General features: G+C 32.3%; 5 protein-coding genes across 5 annotated transcripts; all 5 read left to right on the top strand.

Moving 5' to 3' along the window:
- The first annotated feature begins 1,457 nt into the window (after positions 1 to 1,457).
- Positions 1,458 to 2,947, top strand: LOC130973718 (probable F-box protein At4g22030). Its single transcript, XM_057898354.1, has one exon. It carries the CDS (start codon positions 1,546 to 1,548, stop codon positions 2,797 to 2,799), a length of 1,254 nt encoding a protein of 417 aa, XP_057754337.1. The 5' UTR covers positions 1,458 to 1,545; the 3' UTR covers positions 2,800 to 2,947.
- Positions 2,948 to 6,648: 3,701 nt separating this feature from the next.
- Positions 6,649 to 8,214, top strand: LOC130976799 (probable F-box protein At4g22030). Its single transcript, XM_057901725.1, has one exon. It carries the CDS (start codon positions 6,729 to 6,731, stop codon positions 7,977 to 7,979), a length of 1,251 nt encoding a protein of 416 aa, XP_057757708.1. The 5' UTR covers positions 6,649 to 6,728; the 3' UTR covers positions 7,980 to 8,214.
- A 2,646-nt stretch (positions 8,215 to 10,860) lies between these two features.
- On the top strand, positions 10,861 to 12,514 carry LOC130976825 (probable F-box protein At4g22030). Its single transcript, XM_057901754.1, has one exon. It carries the CDS (start codon positions 10,926 to 10,928, stop codon positions 12,258 to 12,260), a length of 1,335 nt encoding a protein of 444 aa, XP_057757737.1. The 5' UTR covers positions 10,861 to 10,925; the 3' UTR covers positions 12,261 to 12,514.
- A 912-nt stretch (positions 12,515 to 13,426) lies between these two features.
- LOC130976031 (probable F-box protein At4g22030) lies at positions 13,427 to 14,743 on the top strand. The gene has a single exon (XM_057900769.1). The coding sequence runs from the start codon at positions 13,474 to 13,476 to the stop codon at positions 14,704 to 14,706; it is 1,233 nt and encodes a 410-aa protein (XP_057756752.1). The 5' UTR covers positions 13,427 to 13,473; the 3' UTR covers positions 14,707 to 14,743.
- A 3,764-nt stretch (positions 14,744 to 18,507) lies between these two features.
- On the top strand, positions 18,508 to 19,743 carry LOC130974481 (uncharacterized). The gene has a single exon (XM_057899359.1). It carries the CDS (start codon positions 18,508 to 18,510, stop codon positions 19,741 to 19,743), a length of 1,236 nt encoding a protein of 411 aa, XP_057755342.1.
- The last annotated feature ends 3,873 nt before the right edge of the window (positions 19,744 to 23,616 follow it).

The raw sequence follows: 23,616 nt of genomic DNA, 5'->3' as shown, positions 1-23,616 counted from the left end.
AGGGCCATTTGAGATCATTGGACGTGTTGGGGAGGTTGCTTACAAAGTACAACTCCCTCCCTCTATGAAGATCCACCCGGTCTTCCATGTGAGTATGCTTAAACCATATCACGAAGACCAAGATGAACCGAGTAGAGGTGATTCGAGTCGTGCTCCGCCTGTGGTGATTAGATCCTTTGATAAAGAAATCGAAGAGATCTTAGCTAATCGCGTCGTGCGACGAAGAGGAGTACCACCAAGTATCCAATACTTGATCAAGTGGAAAGGATTTCCGATAACTGAAGCTAGCTGGGAAGCTCGTGAAGATCTGTGGCAATTCCAAGATCACCTAGAGCGCTATCATGAACAGAACGCGACGAGGACGTCTGCGCATTAGGTGGGGGAGAATGTCACGGTAAATTTTTAGAAGGTTAGATTTAACAGTGTTTGTATATTTTTCTGGAGTGTTTGAGAATACTCTAGATGGTTCTGGAACGTTCTAGAATGTCCTAGAAGTTCCTGGAATACCCTAGAAGGTTCTAGAAGACTCTAGAAGATCATAGAATATTCTAGAAGAGTGTGGATTGATATAAAGTATGAAGAGTTGTATGAAACAATCTAGAAGTATTTAGAAAGTAGTGGTAGGATAGATATTTCTAAAGAAGGTTCTAGATGATTAATCTAGACCATTGATTAGATTTAATCCTAACCATCCATTGAGGAGGTGGATGGCTATAAATAGGAGGTAAGAGTTATTGTGAGTGTGTGAATCATTTGTAACAAACACTTGAGTAATAAAGTGTTCTTCCACCAAAGCTTCCTTTCTCTTGTGTTCTCTTGTGTTCTTAGCTTTCTTGCTAAGTATTGAGGGTTAGGCTGACTTGGTCTTAGCTCAAGAGGTTGAGTAAGTCCGAGTGCCGGCACGGTAGCGTTGGAGTGTGTCCAAGGCCGTGACAAGCAGCTTACAATGCAAGTTGGCAATTTGTGTTAATTGGGTATATATGATCCATATATCTACGGATAGATAGATCGATCAAAAATATTATTTACATATTAAAATTAGTTACTAAAATTAATTATTAATATTTTTATTTATAAATATATATATAATTTAATTTATTTTTAATTTATATTTATATTTTAATATAATAATTAATTTTAATAGCAGTAGAGTCATAGATATATCAGTCTTATCCTGACTTGGTATATAGGTAGCGCAGAGTCCATAGATTGAATAGAAATAATCCAAGTAGGACGAAGCTTGGTGGCTTTACCATTTCACCGCTTGAATTCAATCAATATGCATAGAGAATTAGAGATAGTTATGTTATTAGACTAAGACCATGCCAATGAATATAGAAAGGGCAGGGTCAAAGAGAATGCCCAGTCTCCATTGACTTCTTCCCATCTTGTGTGCCATCATCTATATATATATCCACACATCCTCCCCCCCTTCTCTCACCTAATTCACAATTCTTTCTCACATCTCATCTCATCTCATCACATCAATTCTCATTTCATCTACAAATTACTCAATAAATCATTAAATTGTAATTATTGTCTATCATGGCTTCCTTATTACAAAACTACTCATCATCATCATTAACCCTAATTTCTTCTTCTATAAAGAGGAGTAGGACTACCACTGTCAACGCCGCAATCCATGTCCCTAAGCTTCCAATCTTCCCTTCTTCCCTTCCAAAAACAAATCTGCTACATCACACACTTATGAAAGAATCCACAACTACTCAGTTAACGGAAAAGAAGAGAGTCCTCGACTGTAATGATGATAATAATAATAACAAGGTCGTTGTTCAACTCTATGCAATCTTGGAGGCTGTAGCTGACAGAATCGAAATGCATCAAAACATTGGGGATCAACGTGACAACTGGAACACTCTTCTCTTGAACTCAATTAACATGATCACTCTAACCGCCACAACCATGGCTGCAGTTGCTGCCACAACTGGTCCGCTTCTGGCTTTGAAACTATCTTCTGCTCTACTGTTCTCCGCCGCCACGGGGATGCTTCTCATCATGAACAAGATCCAGCCCTCTCAACTCACCGAGGAACAGCGTAATGCAACTCGATACTTCAAGCAGCTTCAATCCGAAATTCAGACAACACTTGCTCTTGGAAATGCCACCGAGGAATACGTGAAGAGTGCAACGGAGAAGGTTTTGGCACTTGACAAAGCTTTCCCACTTCCATTGTTGGGAGCCATGCTTGAAAAATTCCCTTCTAAGTTTGAACCCGCAGTTTGGTGGCCTTCCACTCAGTTCCAAAGGAAAAGTAGCAACAAAAAATCACAAAACAATAACAAGAAAATGAATGGATGGAGTGAAGAGCTAGAAGTGGAACTTAGAGAGATTGTTGAAGTTGTAAAGAGAAAAGACAGCGAGGACTATGAGAGGCTTGGGAACATTGCATTGAAGATGAATAAAGCTTTGGCCATTGCTGGCCCTTTGCTTACCGGCATTGCTGCAGCTGGATCTGCATTTCTTGGAAATGGAAATTCATGGGCTACAATGGTGCCTCTCGTGGCTGGTTCTTTGGCTGCCGCAATCAACACATTCGAGCATGGAGGCCAAGTTGGTATGGTGTTTGAAATGTACAGAAACTCTGCTGGCTTCTTCAAGCAGTTAGAAACCTCCATTGAATCAACTTTGGAAGAGAGTGATTTGGAAAGAAGAGAAAACGGGAATCTGTTTGAAATGAAGGTGGCAATGAAATTGGGAAGAAGCGTATCACAGTTGAGGGAACTTGCCTCAAAATCTGCTTCCTCCTGTGTTGATGAATTCGCCAGCAAGCTCTTTTAGGATCAACATACACATTATGACACATTCTTTTGTTCTTTCATTTATGTAATTAATTAGAGTACATACACTGACTTAGCTAAGGAAAATGTGTATATGAGTATATAGACAATTAAATCTTCTGCACATATATTTTGTAACTTCTTCTCATTCAATGATTCTTTTATTTAACAAATTGATATGTTTTCATCCGAATCTCTTGTTGCTACACAGTTATATATCTTCATTTTTTATCTCATATACGTGCAGTGCATGAAACGGAGTTAGTTAATTTCTGATTTTTCATAATTATTATTAACTAGTGCTATGTACAAAATCATATGCATCTAAATTGAAGTCTGTCTTTTCTTATGAAGAACCGAAGTGCTAAAACTTGAGAAATAATAATTAAGTTATTGATTTGTCTAAAATGGCAAACCATATCTTATAAGATTAACAAAAATAGTACGGTGTATGTTCATTCGATCTTGAGGTATCTAATAACAAGTTGAAGAGTGTTAGAGCTAGTATTTTTGTTAAATTTTGGCCAATACTTAACCATTAAAAGAAAATTGAATAATTTTATATCATTAATTAGATATAATCTCACACCATTAAAAATATTATTAATGACTAATTGATGGCTAAAAATCACAAAATTTACTGGCCTAGACTTTTTCTAATAAAGATTGGTTTTAAGAGTATTAAGAGTAAAAGAAATAAATTGGAGCTAGTTGCCCTATATAGCATGTAGTTTAGGGGATCGAAGTAGTACATTTTTGCTTCTTTCTTTTCATTATTGTGTTTTTGTTTCTTCCCTTAACAAAATTCAATTCTTATAAAAATTTTAGGTAACCAACGTTTTTTCCCTTAATTTTATATTATATTTGAACCAACACTAATTTATATTCTGTCTTTTTTATAGTAAAAATGTTGGCCTCTAACATTCTCCTCATTTTTATATTGTTTTTCAACTAATAAATACATCCCTTTGTAGCTTGCTAGCTATGCGTTTAGGCTTTGTTTGGTTGGAAGGAAAGAAATAGAAAGGAAAGAAATAGAAAGGAAAGAAGAGAAAGGAAAGAAATTGAGTGGAATTTTATTTTCCTTAGATATGTTTGGATGAAAGGAAAATGAGGAGGAAGGAAATAGTATATAATGTTATGAAAAGACAATTTTATCCTTAGATATTTTAAAATATATTAAAAAGTAGAGGGTAATATTGAAATATTGATACAAAACACATTTTCCTTCCATTTTCCATCCATTATTGAAAGGAAAAATTTTTTAATGGGTCCCACCTATTTTTTTACACTATTCATTTTTTTCCTTTGACTTTTCCATTCAACCAAACAAAGGAAAATAGTTATTTTCCTTCCAATTTCTTTCCTTCCTATTTCTTTCCTCCTATTTTCCCCTCAAACAAACACACCCTTAGTGTTTCATGGATCTTAAAAGTTAGAATCTCGCTAACGAGTTTAATAGAGTATTTATATATAATATGTATAATGAACTATTTATTTGATTAAGTATGAGTTAAAAAATAAATATTTAAGATAAAATATTATTAATTAATTTCTCAAACACAATACATTTATATTATTTAGAATAACCATTCAGATATTAAGAATAATAAATATATAATATCCTACTAAATTATATATCCTTAAATTTTTATTATACACATTATACAGATACTCTATTGATTACCTATATTTCCAATAAAAGTTAAGGAGGGATGAAAGATAGAAAACATAGCAAAAACCCATAAATTATTAAAGAATGCTTAGCTTTTAATCAAATATGTGTTCTTTATGCAAGGTCCTAGATTTATGTTTCTCAAAATAGTAATTAATGAGTAGATAATGACAGGTGTGGCTGCAGTTCAACCAATCAGAAAGGTGGGCTCCTTTTTTATACTTATTTGACTTTTTGTTTGTCATACATCGAATTCTTTATGGAGATCATGTGACCCCCTAATAATTCATTCTTTTATGAGAGTTGTATATGGTTGATCACATCGCATCAAAGCCTTTCCGATATGATAAAGCATGATATAACAGTAATTTAAATTATTAAAGAACTTATATAATTATTTGAAAAATGATATACATATATGGGTGATGTTAGTATGATCTATACTCTGATGATTATTGTAGCTATAATTTTTAAAAAGTAGTGTTAAAATTAAAATAATATTTTTTATTATTTAGTAATATTTTTTAAAAGATATTATTAAAATATAAAAAATATGATTTAAACTTGGAAAAGTATACGTTATCAAGAGAGAGTCTGCCAACTATTACCAATACGTGATAAATTAGGATTAAACCATGATTAATTTAGATGTGGCTTTATTTAGTAGATGGGCTTCATGTCCAGCCCAACTCAAGTTGAAAGATTTTGGCAGATAAAAAGTTGGTAACGTAGCACTACTGTTTAAACTTTAACAATATTTATATAATTATAGTATTTATATATATATATATATATATATATATATATATATTTGTGTGTGTATTTTTTTTTCCTCTTCTATTTTATGAATGTCAAACTCACGAAATATTCAATTGCATCATTATAGAATAAACATTAATTCAAAATAAAGACTCGTTTCAAACTCTCTTTAATTGAACTACTCATCCTAGACCTGTAAAAGTCAAATCATTTTTACAACAAATAGTTTAATATATGCGTTGTTAATTAATATTTATTATATTTATATCCATGATTTTATCTCAAATGGAAAATCATCAGTTTTATATCGTAACGATAGTAATTAAGTACTACATACATAATAAATGTTGTCATATACTCTGATGAATATATATAGTGATACTGTGATAGGAATCACTCACGTAAAGATATTTAGAACATTTTTTTTTAAGATGTTTTTTTAATAATTAAAATTTAACTTATATAATTGATCAAATTATATTATTTTTGTCAAAATTAGACGAAATACATCGATTTAACCAAAAAATTGATAAACCAAATTTTAAACTAATTTAAATTAATATTTTTTATAAAAATGACTATAATATTTCTATTATAGGAAATGACTTAAAATATTTTTATTATATATTTTAAAAATTTTAAATTCTAATCTTTATTTTCTCTCTATGTTATCATTAAATTAAAATTTAGAATTTTTAAAATTAATATATAATAAAAATATTATAGTCATTTTTATAATAAGAGTATTATAGCCATTTTCTATAAAAAAAATATTAATTTAGATCGATTCAAAATTTAATTTATCGATTTTTCGGTCAAATTAATTTGTTTGGTCTAATTTTAATAAAAATAATACAGTTTGATCGATTATATAGACTAAATTTTAATTATTAAAAAACGTTTTAAGAAAAAGACGTTTTAAGCGGTTTTATGTGAGTGGCTCTTATAGTGATAAGCAAGGAGAAGTAAGATATTCCAATAAAATGAAAGAAATTTGTTTTTGTATATTAATTACATGTGGATTTTCTTATTTGACAAGATTTCACATGTATAATTTTAAAAGGATAGTAGGTCAAAAACGATAACAAGCATATCGTTTTATATTGAAGAAGTAAGAGTTACGGAGGGACGAAGAAAATGAATAGCCTTTGTTATACGCTAAAAAGCAGTCATGATGCGCAGCTGAGCTCTTATTAGCTTTTTGGTTCTATGTCCTCTTAGGTGTAAGACCCCCAACCATGCCAATATTGATTGTTGAACAGCGACCTTTTCAATTTCTGATCGTATACTAGTCAACACCATAATTTTCCATATTTTCATTTTGACCCCTTCCCAGTTCCCCTCTCTTCACTAACATACATTATTATAAATACTCATCGTATCTTATAATTTCCCCTAACATACATTCATATTCATTCAAGCAATTAACACAAAGCTAAGCTTCATTAAGTTACATACATATACATATACAATCATATTGTCTAGCTATATATTTCATGGCTTCTTGTGCTTATTATTCCGTACAAGTCTCGTCAGCTATGCTCTCGTATCATTCATCAAAGAGATCTGTCACCGCTGCAATCAATGTCCCCAAGCTTCCTAGAATCGATTTCAAATCATCAGTGCCTAAGATACCCTCCAAACCTAAGCTTGAGGATTTCAGGTTCATAGACACTGCTACTCCTTTGTTAGACAAGAATCTGAACAATCAAGTGCAACATTCTAATAATAATAACAAGGTTCTTGTTCAACTCTATGCAATCTTGGAGGCTGTAGCTGACAGAATCGAAATGCATCAAAACATTGGGGACCAACGTGACAACTGGAACACTCTTCTCTTGAATTCAATCAACATGATCACTCTCGCCGCAACCACCATGGCTGCTGTTGCCGCCGCAACTGGGCCAACTCTGGCTTTGAAACTATCTTCTGCTCTACTGTTCTCCGCCGCCACGGGGATGCTGCTCATCATGGACAAGATCCAGCCCTCTCAACTCACCGAGGAACAGCGTAATGCAACTCGATACTTCAAGCAGCTTCAGTCCGAAATTCAGACAACACTTGCTCTTGGAAATGCCACTGAGGAAGACGTGAAGAATGCAACAGAGAAGGTTTTGGCACTTGACAAAGCTTTCCCACTTCCATTGTTGGGAGCCATGCTTGAAAAGTTCCCTTCTAAATTTGAACCTGCTGTTTGGTGGCCTTCTACTACTCAGTCCCAAAAGAAGGGGAAAATAATGAACAATGGATGGAGTGAAGAATTAGAAGCGGAACTTAGAGAGATCGTTGAAGTAGTGAAGAGAAAAGACAGCGAGGACTATGAGAGACTTGGGAACATAGCATTAAAGACGAATAAGGCTTTGGCCATTGCTGGCCCTTTGCTCACCGGCATTGCTGCAGCTGGATCTGCATTTCTTGGCAATGGTAATTCATGGGCTACAATGGTGCCTCTCATGGCTGGTTCTTTGGCTGCCGCAATCAACACATTCGAGCATGGAGGCCAAGTTGGTATGGTGTTTGAAATGTACAGAAACTCTGCTGGCTTCTTCAAGCAGTTAGAAACCTCCATTGAATCAACTTTGGAAGAGAGTGATGTGGAGAAAAGAGAAAACGGAGAATTGTTTGAAATGAAGGTGGCAATGAAATTGGGAAGAAGCGTATCACAGCTGAGGGAACTTGCCTCAAAATCTGCTTCCTGTCGAATGGAGGGAATCACGGTTGATGAATTCGCCAGCAAGTTATTCTGAGAGAGGCTATTAACATCATTAATTCATTCATTCATGATTAGTTTAACTTTCTTAAAAGTGTATATGCGACTGTAGCATGTAATTAATCATATATATTCTTTCATTCATTGTATTGTGTAACAATTATACACATGGTATATATGCATATTTTGGATCAACTTATACATTCATTTCTCTTCAGTCTTCAAGCATGAAAAATAGGATTATAGAATATACCGTGGTCTTCTCTTTTTAATTTATACAGATGTTATAAGATTCGTAGTTTTACTTTTTGTTACAAGTTGCAGTTTGTTTCTTCAATATATATTTCAACTTTTATATAAAACAAATGTAGTGCAAAATTTAACGATACATGTATATATTTTTTTTTATCAATTGTTATATGTACATATTATGTAATATATATATATATATATATTATATACGAAAAATGCTATGATGTAAACAAAATTTATTATTTTTAATTAATAATTGGTTAATATTTTAAATATTAAATTCTAAATTTTAAATGTTAAATTTTAAATTTTAAATTCTAATAATATAAAAATAAGATATTAGTCCCTTAATATTTTTCTCTTGTAGAAAAATGTTACATGACTAACAAATTTTATTATATGTTTAGCCAACATTTAACTTTAAGTTCTAATTAAATTTTTACCTTAAATTATAAACTATAAATTCTAATAGTATAAAAATAAATGTTAGTACTCTAGAAAATTTATTTTTAGCGATCATTTATTTTATTTTTAGCGATAATAAAAATAGTCACTAATAAATTTACCGACAATTATATATTAACCGTTTTATATTTTATTATTAAATAATTTTAGCTGCAATCATCCAATTGCTAGAAAATATTTTTTTAATAGTTGTAAAAAGTATATAATTATCATTATAAGATATAATAATAATAATGAAAAATATATACTTACCCCAAAAATATAAATTAAATAAGATATATAATGACTACTATGTTATTAATTTATTATTGTTACTAAAAATTCTGTCACTAAAAATAACTTTTATTATGTGTGACTAAATATTAACTAATATTAATAAAAAATATTGGTATATAATATTTTTGGTAAAAATAAAGTAAATGTTCTTCCTTACTTTTTTCCGAGAATCAACTACTACATGCATAACCATTTAAAAAAGAAAATTGCAATTAAGAATAAAAATTAAGAAAGTTTTGTGAGCTAATATATACAACGAATATTATATTTAATATAAAAAATTCAAAATTTTTAAAAACAAAAATATTTAAAATTTAATTAAAAATATCTAAAATTTAAACTGAACAAATTCATTTTTAGTGAATTTTATATTCAACTTATTTGGTAGGATTGAAATTGGCTTACTTCTCTAAAGTATAATATGTATTTTGTCAACCAATAATAAATATATGTTGATACTTGATAGATAGAGTATATAATATACTAGTATCACAGAAGTTAAAACAGCCTTTGACTACAGTGGATGCACATTCTTGCTTCTTTAGCATATATATTTTGGGAAGATGAATTTTCTCTCTGAAAAAAAAAGTCTTTCGCAATTTATAAAACTACAAATTCTCTAAATGCACACTATTTCAAATATCAATGTCAAATTATATTCTTATTTTTTGACTATATATAAACAACCTTAATTTCAAAGAATAGATCTTTTAAATTAAAAGTCATCTTCAAACATGTTTACCAGAAGTTTTCTTTATCTTCGATAGAATTTTTATTATTATTTAATTAATTTTACTGACCAATAGAATTTATATTATTGACCAATTTGATTTAAATAAGTCAATAAAAAACAAAAGAAGTATACAACTGACATTGCCACATAAAAAGATATGAAAAAAGAAGTAAAACTATTTTTTAACACATTTTCAATTATATATATTAGTATTCATATCTGCTCAACATAACCATTATTATATAATCCAATATTATTAAATTTATGCCCTTGTATATGTCTCATATAAAGAGAAATGTACCCAAATAAATCTCATATCCTAAAAGATCGAGAAAATGTTCTTATTATAAAACGCGTACATTAATCCAATGGGTATGTAACGTATAATTTAGTCTCTAAATTTATGTAATTAAGTAAAGGAAGATACTCTTATAAAGATGTGTAAAAAGTCTTTTGATAAAGACATTTATGTGTCGTATTACTATTAAACGTATTAATGAATCGATTATTTTTAAATTTTTTAACAAACTATAATAAAATCGATTTTTTTATAACAATAATGGTCAAACTAACCAATTTACATAATTCACTGGATTATGATTTTTTTTTAAAATAAAAATTATGAATATATTTATCTTTTTATCAAAATAAAAATTTACATATGATTCGATTTAAATTGTATGAATCGATCGAATCAAATCGAATCTAATAATTATAATGCAGATAATTAAATTTATTATTATTATAATAAATTAATTTTATTCTAATTTATTAAAAAATAAATTATTAATCAATTTAATAAAAATATCTAATAATAATATATATAAACGTCTTAAAAAAATATTTTTAATGTTTTTATCGAAGTTCCGTGGTTAAGCTAAAAGTGCATGCGGAATGCATTTCAGTGCTAAGTTTCTCATAATTACGTCAGCATGCAAGCATGGCGACTAAGCTACATACTATGATCACAATATTTTAATTTGAACAATGAACAGGACCGACTTGGTCATCAAGAATAATAATTCAATAAGATGACATAATTGTATATGTTATATGGTATAAAATGGACCCAATCCAATGGTCAATTTTTTCTGTATCTATCTAGCACTTTCTCTTATCTTGTACTTTAGTTCGTTATATATTATTATAAATACACATACGATGTAACCAACCTTGTTCCCAATATCTGCATTCAAATCAATACCACTTTTCCTCCTTAAAAAAAACAAACACAAATAAACACTTGCAATTACAATCATGTCTTCATTACAATTAGCTTCATCGTGTTATTGCTCTAATATTAAATCTAAACATTCATCAACACTGTCTTTGAAGAGAGTCAACTGCGCTATCAATGTTCCAAAAGCATCAACGAGAAAGCTTATTGTTGATCAAGGATTGCACAAATTCAAAGAAACAACAGCACCGTTATTTGAGAAGAAGAATAATGACAACATCATCAAAATACTACATGATAATGAAGATGATGATCGTAAATATACTACTACTACTAGTACAGATTCTTCTGAGGCCACAAACACCACAATAAGAATTCATGAACTCTATGCAGTGTTAGAGGCAGTATCGGACAGAATTGAAATGCACAACAACATGAAAGAGCAACGTGACAATTGGAACACTCTCCTCTTAAACTCCATCAACATGATAACACTCACTGCCTCAACCATGGCTGGTGTTGCTGCCACCACTCACGATGTTTCTTCTCTTGCCCTCAAGCTATCTTCTGCTCTCTTGTTCACCGCCGCCATGGGGATGTTGCTTGTCATGAACAAGATCCAACCCTCACAACTCGCCGAGGAACAAAGGAACGCCACCAGACTGTTCAAACAACTCCATAGCCAAATCCAAGCCACAATAATAGCCCTAGTTAACAACAACAACAATAATATTTCCATTGAAGAAGCAGTGAAGGGTGCAATTGAGAAGGTTTTGGCACTTGACAAAGCTTACCCTCTTCCATTGTTAGGTGCAATGCTTGAAAAGTTCCCATCAAAGTTTGAACCAGCTAGGTGGTGGCCTAACCCTAACAACAACAATAATAATAATAATTCTCAAGACAACAATAATAATGGTTGGAACATAGAACTGGAAAGGGAAATGAGGGAGGTGATGGAAGTGGTAAAGAGAAACGACAAAGAGGAGTATGAGAGGCTAGGGAACTTGGCTTTGAAGATGAACAAGGGATTAGCTATTTCAGGACCTTTGTTGACTGGAATTGCAGCACTTGGATGTGTTGCTTTTGTTGGAGGAGATAACAATGGTGGTATGGTTGGTGTTGTTGCTGGGGCTATGGCTGCTGTGGTGAATGCAATTGAGCATGGAGGACAAGTAGGGATGGTGTTTGAGATGTACAGAAACTGTGGAGGGTTTTTCCAGCAATTGGAAGAGAGAGTTGAAGCCACACTTGAAGAGAATGACTTGAATAAAAGAGAGAATGGTGAGTTGTTTGAGATGAATATGGCTTTGCAATTGGGAAGAAGTGTGTCACAGCTGAGACAACTTGCATCAACATCTTATTCCTCTCGTCTACACGCAATTCAGACTGATGAATTTGCCAGCAAACTCTTCTAATAATTACTTCATTTGCATATATTTAATTTGTTATTTTTTTACTTATTCTTTTGTTGATGTATTTAATAAAGGAGATGTACATACATATAGACATTAGATGCAGTGTGTAAAAATCCAAGCAAACAAAAAACAAGTTCAACTTATAGGACAGTGTTGTACAATCCTTGCCATATACTCTTTCAAGCCAGCATTCTCGTCTTCATTATTTATTTGACAAACTAGTCCGTTATATATATCTTCGATTTTATAGTCTGTTGTACTTACATATATATAAGATAATATATTTAATTTAATTTTATCCATTGATGATAATAACCAATATTCCATACAACACCATTCCCGTATGTGGATGCATTTCATGGTTATTTTATATGTCAAATGAAGCAATTGACAATAATAATGCAATGATATGTTACTAAAAATTATTTCAAATATACTTCTAAATTTTCCCTTAATTATTGAGTTTAAAAAATAAACTTATAAACACTTATTTATTACTGTACCTAATGTCTTTACTAAAAATTATTTCAATGTTTATTAGTGAATATTGAAAGTGCTCTCTCTATAATAGATTAGTAGTGTAACAGAATTGTATGCATATAACCACTTAAAAATTTTAACTTATGTATATATCAAAACATTTAAGTAAATATAAACATTTAAAAAATTTAATTTATGCATATAATAATAAATTATGCTATGTGTATATTAAAATTAATCATCAGTATAAAATATATATTAAAATATAAATACACATTAAAAATAAATTAAATCATACATATATATATACATAAATATATTAATAACTAATTTTAATATATAAATAATATGTTTATATAATAATTTATTAATTAATAACAAATTTTTAAATAGAACTATCATTCAACCCCAGATTAATCCTCGCTTAGAGAACATTGAGAAAAAAAAAAAGAAAACTGTAAGATGGGTGACTGTTTCAGGATGAGTTGATATATATTATATTTGACTTTTCTATGGTTTGAGGGTGTCATTAACCTTGGAAAACAAGCAAATACTTGAATAGTACAAATTCAAAGGGACCAAAATTAAAGTCAACAGTCACAAGCCGAGTCAACAGTATCCTTTCCTGTGACCCATTCTAATCTTCGCTCACACATTACGCACTATATATTATTACAAATTTTCTACAGCAAGACCACCATTATTCAAACACAACAATAACTAACAACAAACAATGGCTTCTTTACAGATCATCGCATCATCATCATCATCAGTGTTTTCTTCTTCTTCACAGAGAATCAAATCCTCCATCCAATTCCCAAAGCTCCCTAATAGAGTTCCTCCTTCTTATAATTATGTACCAAGCAGAAAGCTATTTGAGGAGCTCAACGGTTTCCGTTTCACAACCCCACCAACCTTTCAACAAGATTCTTCTTCTTCTTCATCATCGTCGTCATCCAACACAACTCAACAACTCTATGCAATTCTAGAGGCTGTAGCTGACAGGGTTGAACTGCACCACAACGTTGCCGACCAGCGTAACAACTGGAACACCCTCCTCTTGAACAACATCAACATGCTCACCCTCACTGCCACCGCCATGGCCGCCATGGCTGCCGCCACACCACTCTTGGAACTCAAGATATCCTCCACGCTCTTGTTCTCCGCCGCCACGGGAATGATGCTGGTGGTAAACAAGATCCAACCCTCCCAGCTGGCGGAGGAACAAAGAAACGCCACGAGGCTCTTCAAGCAGCTCCAGTCTCAAATCGAAACCACAATAGCACTTGGAAACGCTAACCAGGAAGATGTGAAGAAGGCGATGGAGAAGGTTCTGGCACTTGACAAAGCCTACCCTCTTCCATTATTGGGTGTTATGATCGAAAAATTCCCTTCCAAATTTGAACCTGCAGTTTGGTGGCCGCAACAACAACCATTATCACCATCTTCAAAGCGAAGAAGTGGAAGAAGAAATGGGTGGAACGAAGGGCTAGAAAGGGAACTGAAGGACGTATTGGAAGTGGTGAAGAGAAAAGACATGGAAGACTATGACAGGCTTGGGAACATGGTTTTGAAGATCCACAAGAGCCTTGCAATTGCAGGGCCATTACTGAGTGGAATTGCGGCGGTTGGTTCTATGTTTGTCAGTGAAGGGTCGTCGTGGGTTGCCATGGTTACGGTTATGGCTGGGGCTTTGGCAACTGCGGTGAATGCGTTGGAGCATGGTGGACAAGTGGGGATGGTGTCTGAGATGTACAGAAACACTGGTGGATTCTTCAGGCTTCTAGAAGATTCGATTGAAGAGGAGGTTGAGGAAGAAAGAGAGAATGGGGAGTTGTTTGAGATGAAAGTGGCTTTGAAGCTTGGAAGAAGCGTTTCACAGTTAAGACAACTTGCAAAAAAATCATCTTATTCTCGTGTTGAGGGGACTCCCACTAATGATGAATTCGCTAGCAAGATCTTCTAATAATAAAATTAATTCATCTAATAATTCTTTAAGTTCATTCATTCTTCATTACTAATTACATTACTACTAATCATCCTCATCACTTCCAACTCAGTATGATGTTATTAATTAAGCGTAAGTGTGCCTAGAGTAGAGCTCGTCTACTCGATCAGTCCGATCCAAAGCAATTTTCACGATAAAAACTTAGGTGTAGTCAACTTCTTCACGTGAAGTTGATAATAGAGAGCCGTTAGATGAAAATTTAATCAAATCAATTAAATCATCTAATGATACTCAGTTATCAACTTTATGAAAAGTTGACTATAACTGAATTTTCACCATTTTCACCAAGTTTGATAGAATCAAACCGAATTTGATCGATTTAATTACATACACACTTTGTATATGTAGCCAGACAGGTTAATGATATGTATATCGATACAAACCGGTCCGGTGAGAGGGTTTCGTGTTTGGAAAACTTGTCCTGTTCGATATTTAGACTGAAATTTATTACCATATTAAGTGTACAGCAAAATTAATTATTAATATAAATATATATTAAAAATAAATTAATTAATATATATATTTATATATATAATATAATAATTAATTTTAAAGGTTTTTTAAATAAATAAAAAAAATTATATTTATCACTTTATATTAAAATAAATACAAATATTTGCCATTTTTATGTAGTATATTTCAATTTCAAATGCATTCAATAATTTATTTTTTGCTTATTCAATTTTTCTGAGATAAATGGTAAAATTGAGTGTCTGCAAAATGAAAGAAATTTATATTTTAGTGTAAAATAATAAATATAATTTTTTTTATTTATTGAAAAATATTTTTTAACTTTTAATATATAATTAATGTTTTTTTAAATTCATTTATTTGTTTTGACTTTAGAAAAATAAAAAGACTTTGACCGTTTATGATAGTAGTTTCGTTGTCATTGTCTTTGTATTATCCAAGTCCACAGCCGCGTGTAGACTTTTCAAATGGCAAATTTGTTTGTATGCTTTACAAAGAATACTATATTAAAAAATATTCTAAAGTAAAGAGGTTAATCAAATATTATTTTAGCTATTTTTAAATTTATAATTTTTATTATTTATAAATTTTATTATTTTTATCATACAAAATAATTAAAATATTATTTTATTATTTTATTAATTTTTTCAGTTTAGAAGAATATATTATTATATAAATTATGAAAACATATTTAAATAAAGATGGTAAAAATATTTTTTTATAAAGATATTTTATTTATTTAAAAGTGTGACTTATTTATTTAGTTATATTTTAAATAAAATAACACTTATATAAAATATTAAAATTTAACTATACAATCTATTATTTAAAAGTAAAAAAAAAATATTTTTATATAAAGATAATTATAAAATCTTTATTATGATATCTAGTTATCATAAAATTCTGTAGTCTCGATCATATATATACAAGGAGAGAGAATAAAAATAAGGCTGATGTTAAATTTTTAGTATGGTTTGATTTAGAAGGAGTACATAATATAAGCTTTATTTCTTAAGAAAATAAACTATTGAGTTTGGAAACTTAAATTATTATGATGATTAAATATTATTAAAAATGTTAATTAAAAAATTATTATTTCAATATTTGCTTCTAATTATTTGTATGATGAGTTTGTTAGTGTACAGATTTTTAATTAATAGGCCAAAAGCATTTTAAGCCTAAATAACTATCAGCCTTGGATAAAGAAAGTTTTATTTGGCTAAATTGTTTTTATGGGACAACAAAATTAATTGGGCCAAGAAATATGTGCACAGCCTAAAATAATTTTCTTCTTAAACCAACAAAGCTTTGGTCCAAAGGAAGTGAGAAAGACTCCAAGTAAGCCACGGTTATCTACTACATTATGGAATGGAATTCAAAATTCAAATGAATTAATTGTTTGTATTGATAGCCGAAACATAAAATTAAATTGAGTTAATTTTATATTGAATGCTTTGTCTCTTCTCTCTCCTTTCTCTTCTTTGCTATTCGGTCACTTCAATCAAAAAAGAAGAAAATAGAAGTTATCAAATAAGAAGTACAATTGCAGTAAAGCTATGGAAGAAGAAAAGACTAAGATGAAGAAAGCTTGTAAAGAAGGAAGATCTGAAACAGGGTATGGATAGATTTTTGCCATTGAAGGCAAAATTTCAAGAAAAGTTTCAAGATCTTTCATGCCAAGAAAAGAAAAGATCAGTCTCAATCAGAGAAGAAGATCTCAGTTGCAATAGCTCATTTCTGTTTTTGTCCATCAAAATAAAGAAGATAGCTTCTGGAACTACAAGATAGGAAGAAGCAAAAATAAAAAGCATGGAGCTGTCAAGAATCAGAAGTTCATCAAGGATCAGAGTTCTTTCTTGGAGCCAAAGTCAAGATCAAGGGCTCAGAGTGAAGAAACTTGATGAGAAGGGTTGAGAGAGGTACATGCATGTTGGTTTGGTTTCGGTTTTCACTCTCTCTTCTCTCTGTCCGAACCGCTGCTATTTGTTGGAGAAGATGTTGCTGGCTTTGTTGAACCAGTTTCAACCTTGGAAGCTTCCCTTTCTATAATAAGGGTGAACGGCCAAGGGTTAAGATAAGGAGAGAAAGTGAAAGCACATAGTTCTCATAGCTACCCAAGCTTCCTGAGTTCTTCTCCTTCAATGAGTTTCATTTTGTTTTCTTTTCTTTAAGTTTTGTTTGTCTGAGTCCTCATAGTAAAAGGCAAACATGGTGAGGTTTGTAAGAAAAAGCCAGTGAGAGAAAAAAAGACAACGAGCAAAATTAAAGAAAAAGCCATAGATGTCTCAAAGTTTCTTTGTACATCTGTGTGTTATGTTTCATGATCCTGTGGGGATTTCCTTCTAAGTTGGGTTAGTACTTTGCGGTTGAAAGTTTGGTAGGAGTCCAAGTCAAGTTCAGATTTAGGGATAGAATCTGGATTTGTCCCAGATAGGGTTGTGTAGATCCTAGGGAAGAATTAGTGTTTGTAATCTGATGATTATAGTGAAATTCCGTCACTATTGTGATGGAGACTGGATGTATGCTGCATTACACTTAGCAACTGAACCAGGATACTTCTGGGGGGTGATTCTCTCTTTCTCTTCTACTCCTATTCTGTTTCTGTTGTGTTGGAGACAAAAAATAAAAAATATCTCCTAACTGGTTACGAGACAAAAAGAAAATGTCTCTTGACTTGTTATGAGACAAAAACAGAAATATCTCCTGAAGTTTCTTTGAAAAAAAAATTAATATTCAACAAAAAAGGGGCTAAGATTCAACCCATCCTTCTCTTAGCCACTAATTACCATCAATTGGTATCAGAGCTTGGTCTCAAAGAGATCAAGCTTTGCAGCTTGGAGAAAAGATCCTGATGGTGGTTAATAGTGACTCAAATCTAGTGGCCTATACTCTAACAAAAGGGCAGTCAAGCAACAGACATCCATTTTTCAATAAAAAAAACTACAGTTACTGGAAAGAAAGAATAAAAATATTTGTTCAATCTGTAGATTAAAGACTTGGAAGATAATCCTGGAAAGTCCACAAGTTCCAACCACTACAGGAGTTGATGGTGTGGTTACTCTCAAACGTGAAGCTGATTGGAATGATGATGACACAAAAAAGTAGAGCTCAACGCCACAGCGGTCAACTTGCTCAACTGTGCAGTCAGCTTCGAGGAATACCGACAGGTATCAAGATGCACAACAGCAAAAGAAATCTGAGACAAACTTCAAGTTACTCATGAAGGCACAACTCAAGTCAAAAGATCCAGAACAGACATGACTAAACAGAGAATATGAAATATTCTCAATGAAGAAAGGAGAGACAATTGATGAAATGTTTGAAAGATTTAATGTTATCATCACTGGCTTGGATGCTATGGGGATCACATATTTCGAATCTGTGCTTATGAGGAGAATATTGAGATGTCTCACTAAAGAATGGAAAACCAAGGCAATAGTAATAGCAGAGAGCGGTGGCATTGATACTATGACTTATGATTATTTGAGAGGAAATTTACTTGCCTTTAAAAACACATATTTAAAAAAAGATACAAAAAAAAAGAAAGGAATTGCTCTCAAATCTGTTACTGAACCTCTGAATGATGAATCCAGTGATAACTCATCTGAAAATGATTTTGTGTTGTTTGCTAAGAAATTCAGGAAAATGGTGAAGCTAAAGAAACGAAATAAAGGAGGCAGCTCAAGGAAGCCAAAGAGGGATCTCAGCAAAGTGATCTGTTACAACTGTAAAGAAGCTAGGCACTTCAAGTCTGGTTGTCCAAAACTGAAAAAGGAGGACAAGCCGAAAAGAGGAAAGAAGAAAGGTCTCATGACATCTTGGAAAGACTTGGAAAATGACACTGATGAAGATGAAGAATCAAAAACCAAATCTCAAACTTGTTTCATGGCCGATCACATAGAGCAGGTAGTATTTCATGATCCTTCCACTGAAAACCTTCATCTTATGATTGATCATCTTTCTAAAAAGATTAAATGTTTCTTAAATGAAAACCAAGATCTTGAGTCTCAAATAGAAATACTAAAAGTTGAAAATGGTTTTCTTAAAGATAAATTAAGGGAAGCCGAAACTACTGTTGATCTTGTTGAAGAAAACAAGCGGTTAAAAGCTGAACTTAAGAGCTGTGAATATCATCATTCTATGACTGCAAATCTAAATTATTTTGAGAAAAATGAGTGGCTGCATAAAGAGGTAAAAAGTCTTAAAGAGGACCTAGCCAGCTTTGCTCAAAGTTCTGAAAATTTAAATCAACTATTGGCTAGCCAAAAACCTCTTTATGATAAAGTTGATTTGGGTTTTCACAAATCTGAAAAATTCATTGAAAAACCTTCTTTTACCAACATGGCATCCTCTTCGGATGACATAAGATTTCAAAACCCAACAAGTTTTATAAAAACAGCAACTCAAAAATTTTGTAGATTATACAATCGGAATGGACATTTCCCTATTCAATGCTTCATAAGTGAAAAGATGATTGGAGATAAAGTTTACAAGATTGTTTGTGATTATAATGGCTTGAGATAAAGAAGATGGTTTGACATCAAAAGATCCAAAAAGATTTGGATACCTAAGGTCACTTAAGCTTGTTTTGTAAGTTTGCCTAGCATCCAAAAGAAAGGACAACATGTGGTATATAGATAGTGGGTGCTCTAGGCATATGACCGAAAAGTCAACATTCTTCATCAAACTTGATGAGTATGATGGAGGCTTTGTTACTTTCGGTGACAATAGAAAAGGAAAAATAGTGGCCATAGGTAAAGTGGGTAAGAATTTCTCTTCTTTCATTAATGATGTTTTGCTTGTTGATGGATTAAAGCACAATCTTCTAAACATTAGCCAATTATGTGATCTTGGTTATTTGGTTATTTTTCAAAAATTGGATTGCTTGGTTATTTGTGAAAATTTTGGTGAAATTTTGTTTGAAGCAAAAAGATGTAATAATTTGTATGGATTAACTCTAGAGGATTTAAAAGATCAAAAAATAACAAGATTGATATTGAACTGATACGTTGTGTTGTATACATGCATTCCAAGCCAGTTGTGGACCTGCTCCTTTGGCCTGCGACCTCTAAGAGCAAGTGCAGTACAAGCATGCCTACAAGGTAAGCTTGTAAGCTACTAGAATCTGTAAGTACACTTTTAGTTATCCAAATCAACAGTTATTTTAGTTGGATGCTTCTCAACCTCATATATATCTTCAGCATCATTTCCGGATCAGGTGGGAGTCCACTTATTGCTCTCCTCCTTCTCTCTCTCAAGCCTACTTAATTGTCTTGGAGCAACAATTCTAATATATCCAGATATATTTTTTTTATTTCTTGCCATGATTCTCATTACATATGTTTTTACTTCCTCTAACATTGTAATGATGGATTTACCTCTGTATTTCATAATCTTATCATTGAATGTCTCGCAGTTGTTGTTAGTAACATTGTCAACCTTCGGCCACTCACTAAAGTGAGCCTTTGTCCACTGCTTCGGATGAAAAAGCTTGTTCAAATACTCCCATGCACCAGAATTGATCCTTTGCAGCCTTGACATCGCAGCTTCAAACTCTTGAGTTATGGTGGCTCGACAACACTCTCACACTGCCCCTTTGAGTTGTTTGTCCTTCCATCTCTTTGTGAAATTGTTCCAAATATGCATAGCACAAAAATGATGATGAACTCTGGGCATAACTTATTGAATTATTGGAATAAGACTCTGTTCAGTTAACATGTCAGTGATTAATACAATTGAAGTTCATTTGAATTTAACAACGATTAACTGCATACCTTTTGTTGGTCACTAATGAAGTTCCAACCATGCACTTTGTAGTTGCCCAAGTTGTTGTGTAAATACTCCAGGAACCATTTTCAGTTATCTCTGGTTTCTGAATCCACCTCAGCGTAGGCAATTGAAAAAATCTTATTGTTCGCATCTTGACCTATTGTAGTGAGTAGCTGTCCTTCATAGAAGCCTTTCAAGAATGTACCATCAAGGCCAATGAATGATCTACACTGTAGGACAAAATCCTTCTTACATGCCTCAAAAGAAATATAATCTCTTGAACAAGGGCAGAGAGTCAGGCATTGGAGTAGTATCCAAATGCACAGTTGATCCTGGATTTGCAAGCAGTGTTTGTTTAAGGTAATCCCTTGACTCAGCATATTGTTCTCTCTCTTATCCTTCAATATTTTTCCTTACCTTTTTCATGGCTTTTTGGATCTTCTTATAATTAATGGCTACATTGAACTCCTTCTTAAACTAAGTTTCGGCCTCCGCACAAGTGATTTTTCATTAGTCTCTAATCTTTTCTTCTAGCATCTCAGCAACCCACACCCTATCTGCAAATTTGTTATTATGTCTTTTAGCACAGATGTACTGATCCACAAAAGTCTTTACTTGATAGCTCTTCGACTCGTTTGACCTAGAACAGTATACGTTCCAGGGACAATTCTCGTCCCAACAAATTGCCTTACATTTCATAGGCTCCACCATGCTGAACTTGATGCTTCTTCCTATTTAAATATTATACTTTCTCACGGACCTTAAACTCATCCATGGTAGAAAACTCCATCCCAAGCTCCAGATAAACTTGGCCAAAAGGTGTTGGATTTTTCTGAGGCCACACATTGTGATCACTATCATAATCATTCTCACAATCGAATGACATTGGACTATGTAAATTTTCAGATCCATACTAATAGTAGTCAGAGTCAGAGTCACTGTCATCATTTGAATCAGAGAAATCAAACTCCACACGAGAAACAAAGATCTTTTATGCCTCATTCCTTCCTCCTTGCATAAACCTTTGACTAGTGGGTGATGGCCTCTTATAGGATGCTCTTCTATTCTTCTGACTGTTTTTAAATTGTTGGGTGGCACTTTATTCTGACCTGTTTGCGGAGTTAGACCCATTGCATCATTAACTCTACTTTCAGGTTGTGTTTCGGCTTTAATGTGGTCTTCGGTGGGCTTTTGTGATACATTCAGAGGTGGTACTTCGGCTTGACTTTGCTGCTGGGTGGTGTTTTGGTTGACGTTTAGCAATTCGAGTTTGTGGCATTGGTTAGTTTATAGGAACAGGATTGGGAGATGTGGGTTTTTGGCTTTGATTGCAACTTTGATTGGTTCTGTTTTTCTTATTTCCATTCTTAACATCTATCTTCTTTTTCGGGGTTGGCTTTCTATGGATTGCCATCTTACTTCTTCTTTTTGAGATTTTTTTGTGGTGTAGGTTGTTCAACGGTATCAGAAATTGGGCTTGGCTCATCATCTACAACATTTACCACTTCAACTTCCTCAGGTAAATCAATAGTACGATCCCAATAAACATGTCATATTCTCCCATTTTCAATAGCAAATTCATATATTTGGACTACATCACTGTCAAGCCTAATTAAATGCAAATCATTGCATATTTCATTTTCAACCCAATAAAAATCCTTGAAAGAAGCATACCCCAAATCCTTAAATAACCCCACCATAAAAAATGTATTCAGAGTTTTAACATCCATCACCTTAGGAATCATAGCAACCACCCCTCCAACATATTTTAGAACTCCATTCATGTTTCTCTCAAATTGTCCCTTGTGATGATACACAAAAGTTATATGATTTGTCATCTGTTTATCGAAAAATCCTCAATCAAATTATAGAACTACCAAATTGATGCATTTTCATATCATAACATAAGTACATATGAACCCTACTTAGATTAGATAATAAAAAATGATTTGGTGACCTATTTTCTACATTTGATTCAATGTAGCAATAAACACATATTCAAGGGAAGGAAGCATTATCTTTGATTGTGTCTGATGCTGAACTCTCCTCCTTCGCCTACGCCTGCGTGTGGACTTCGACGCTTCTCGCCCTATCACGTTTGTCTTCAGAATATCATGAAAGCAAGAAACTGCAACAAATTTAATTGTGAAGTGTTCAAAAATTTATTCTCATTGTTTACTTTCTGTTAAGACATATTTTCATTTAACACTGACTTATGAGAACAAAGAGAATGAAGAGACATAGCTTATAAAACTTTTTTTTTTAATTTAACAAATTTAATAATATAATAATTTTATTTTTCACTGTGTCATCTAAAATGGTCACCACACAATAACGTGCTACCTGGTCTTTATCATTGTCCAAAAAATTATTCAAGCGACGAAAGATTACAAATGACAAAAGAATTTCATATTAATTGTACAATGACTCGTTAAAAAATTAGAAAGTACATTTGTCCGCGATATAAAAAAAATCCATGTGTATTTTGTTTTTTTTTTTTCTTATAAGTAGTAATAGAAAGAAAATATTCGTCGCATCAATTCGATCTTTATGTACACCGTACCTATACTGATAATGTCAACCAATGAAAGTGCGTGCCCATGCTGCTCTCACTCAAGGAAGAATGAC

The sequence above is a fragment of the Arachis stenosperma genome, chromosome 4, assembly GCF_014773155.1.
Source record: "Arachis stenosperma cultivar V10309 chromosome 4, arast.V10309.gnm1.PFL2, whole genome shotgun sequence".
Lineage (NCBI taxonomy): Eukaryota > Viridiplantae > Streptophyta > Magnoliopsida > Fabales > Fabaceae > Arachis > Arachis stenosperma.
This window is presented reverse-complemented; position numbering and strand designations above follow the sequence as displayed.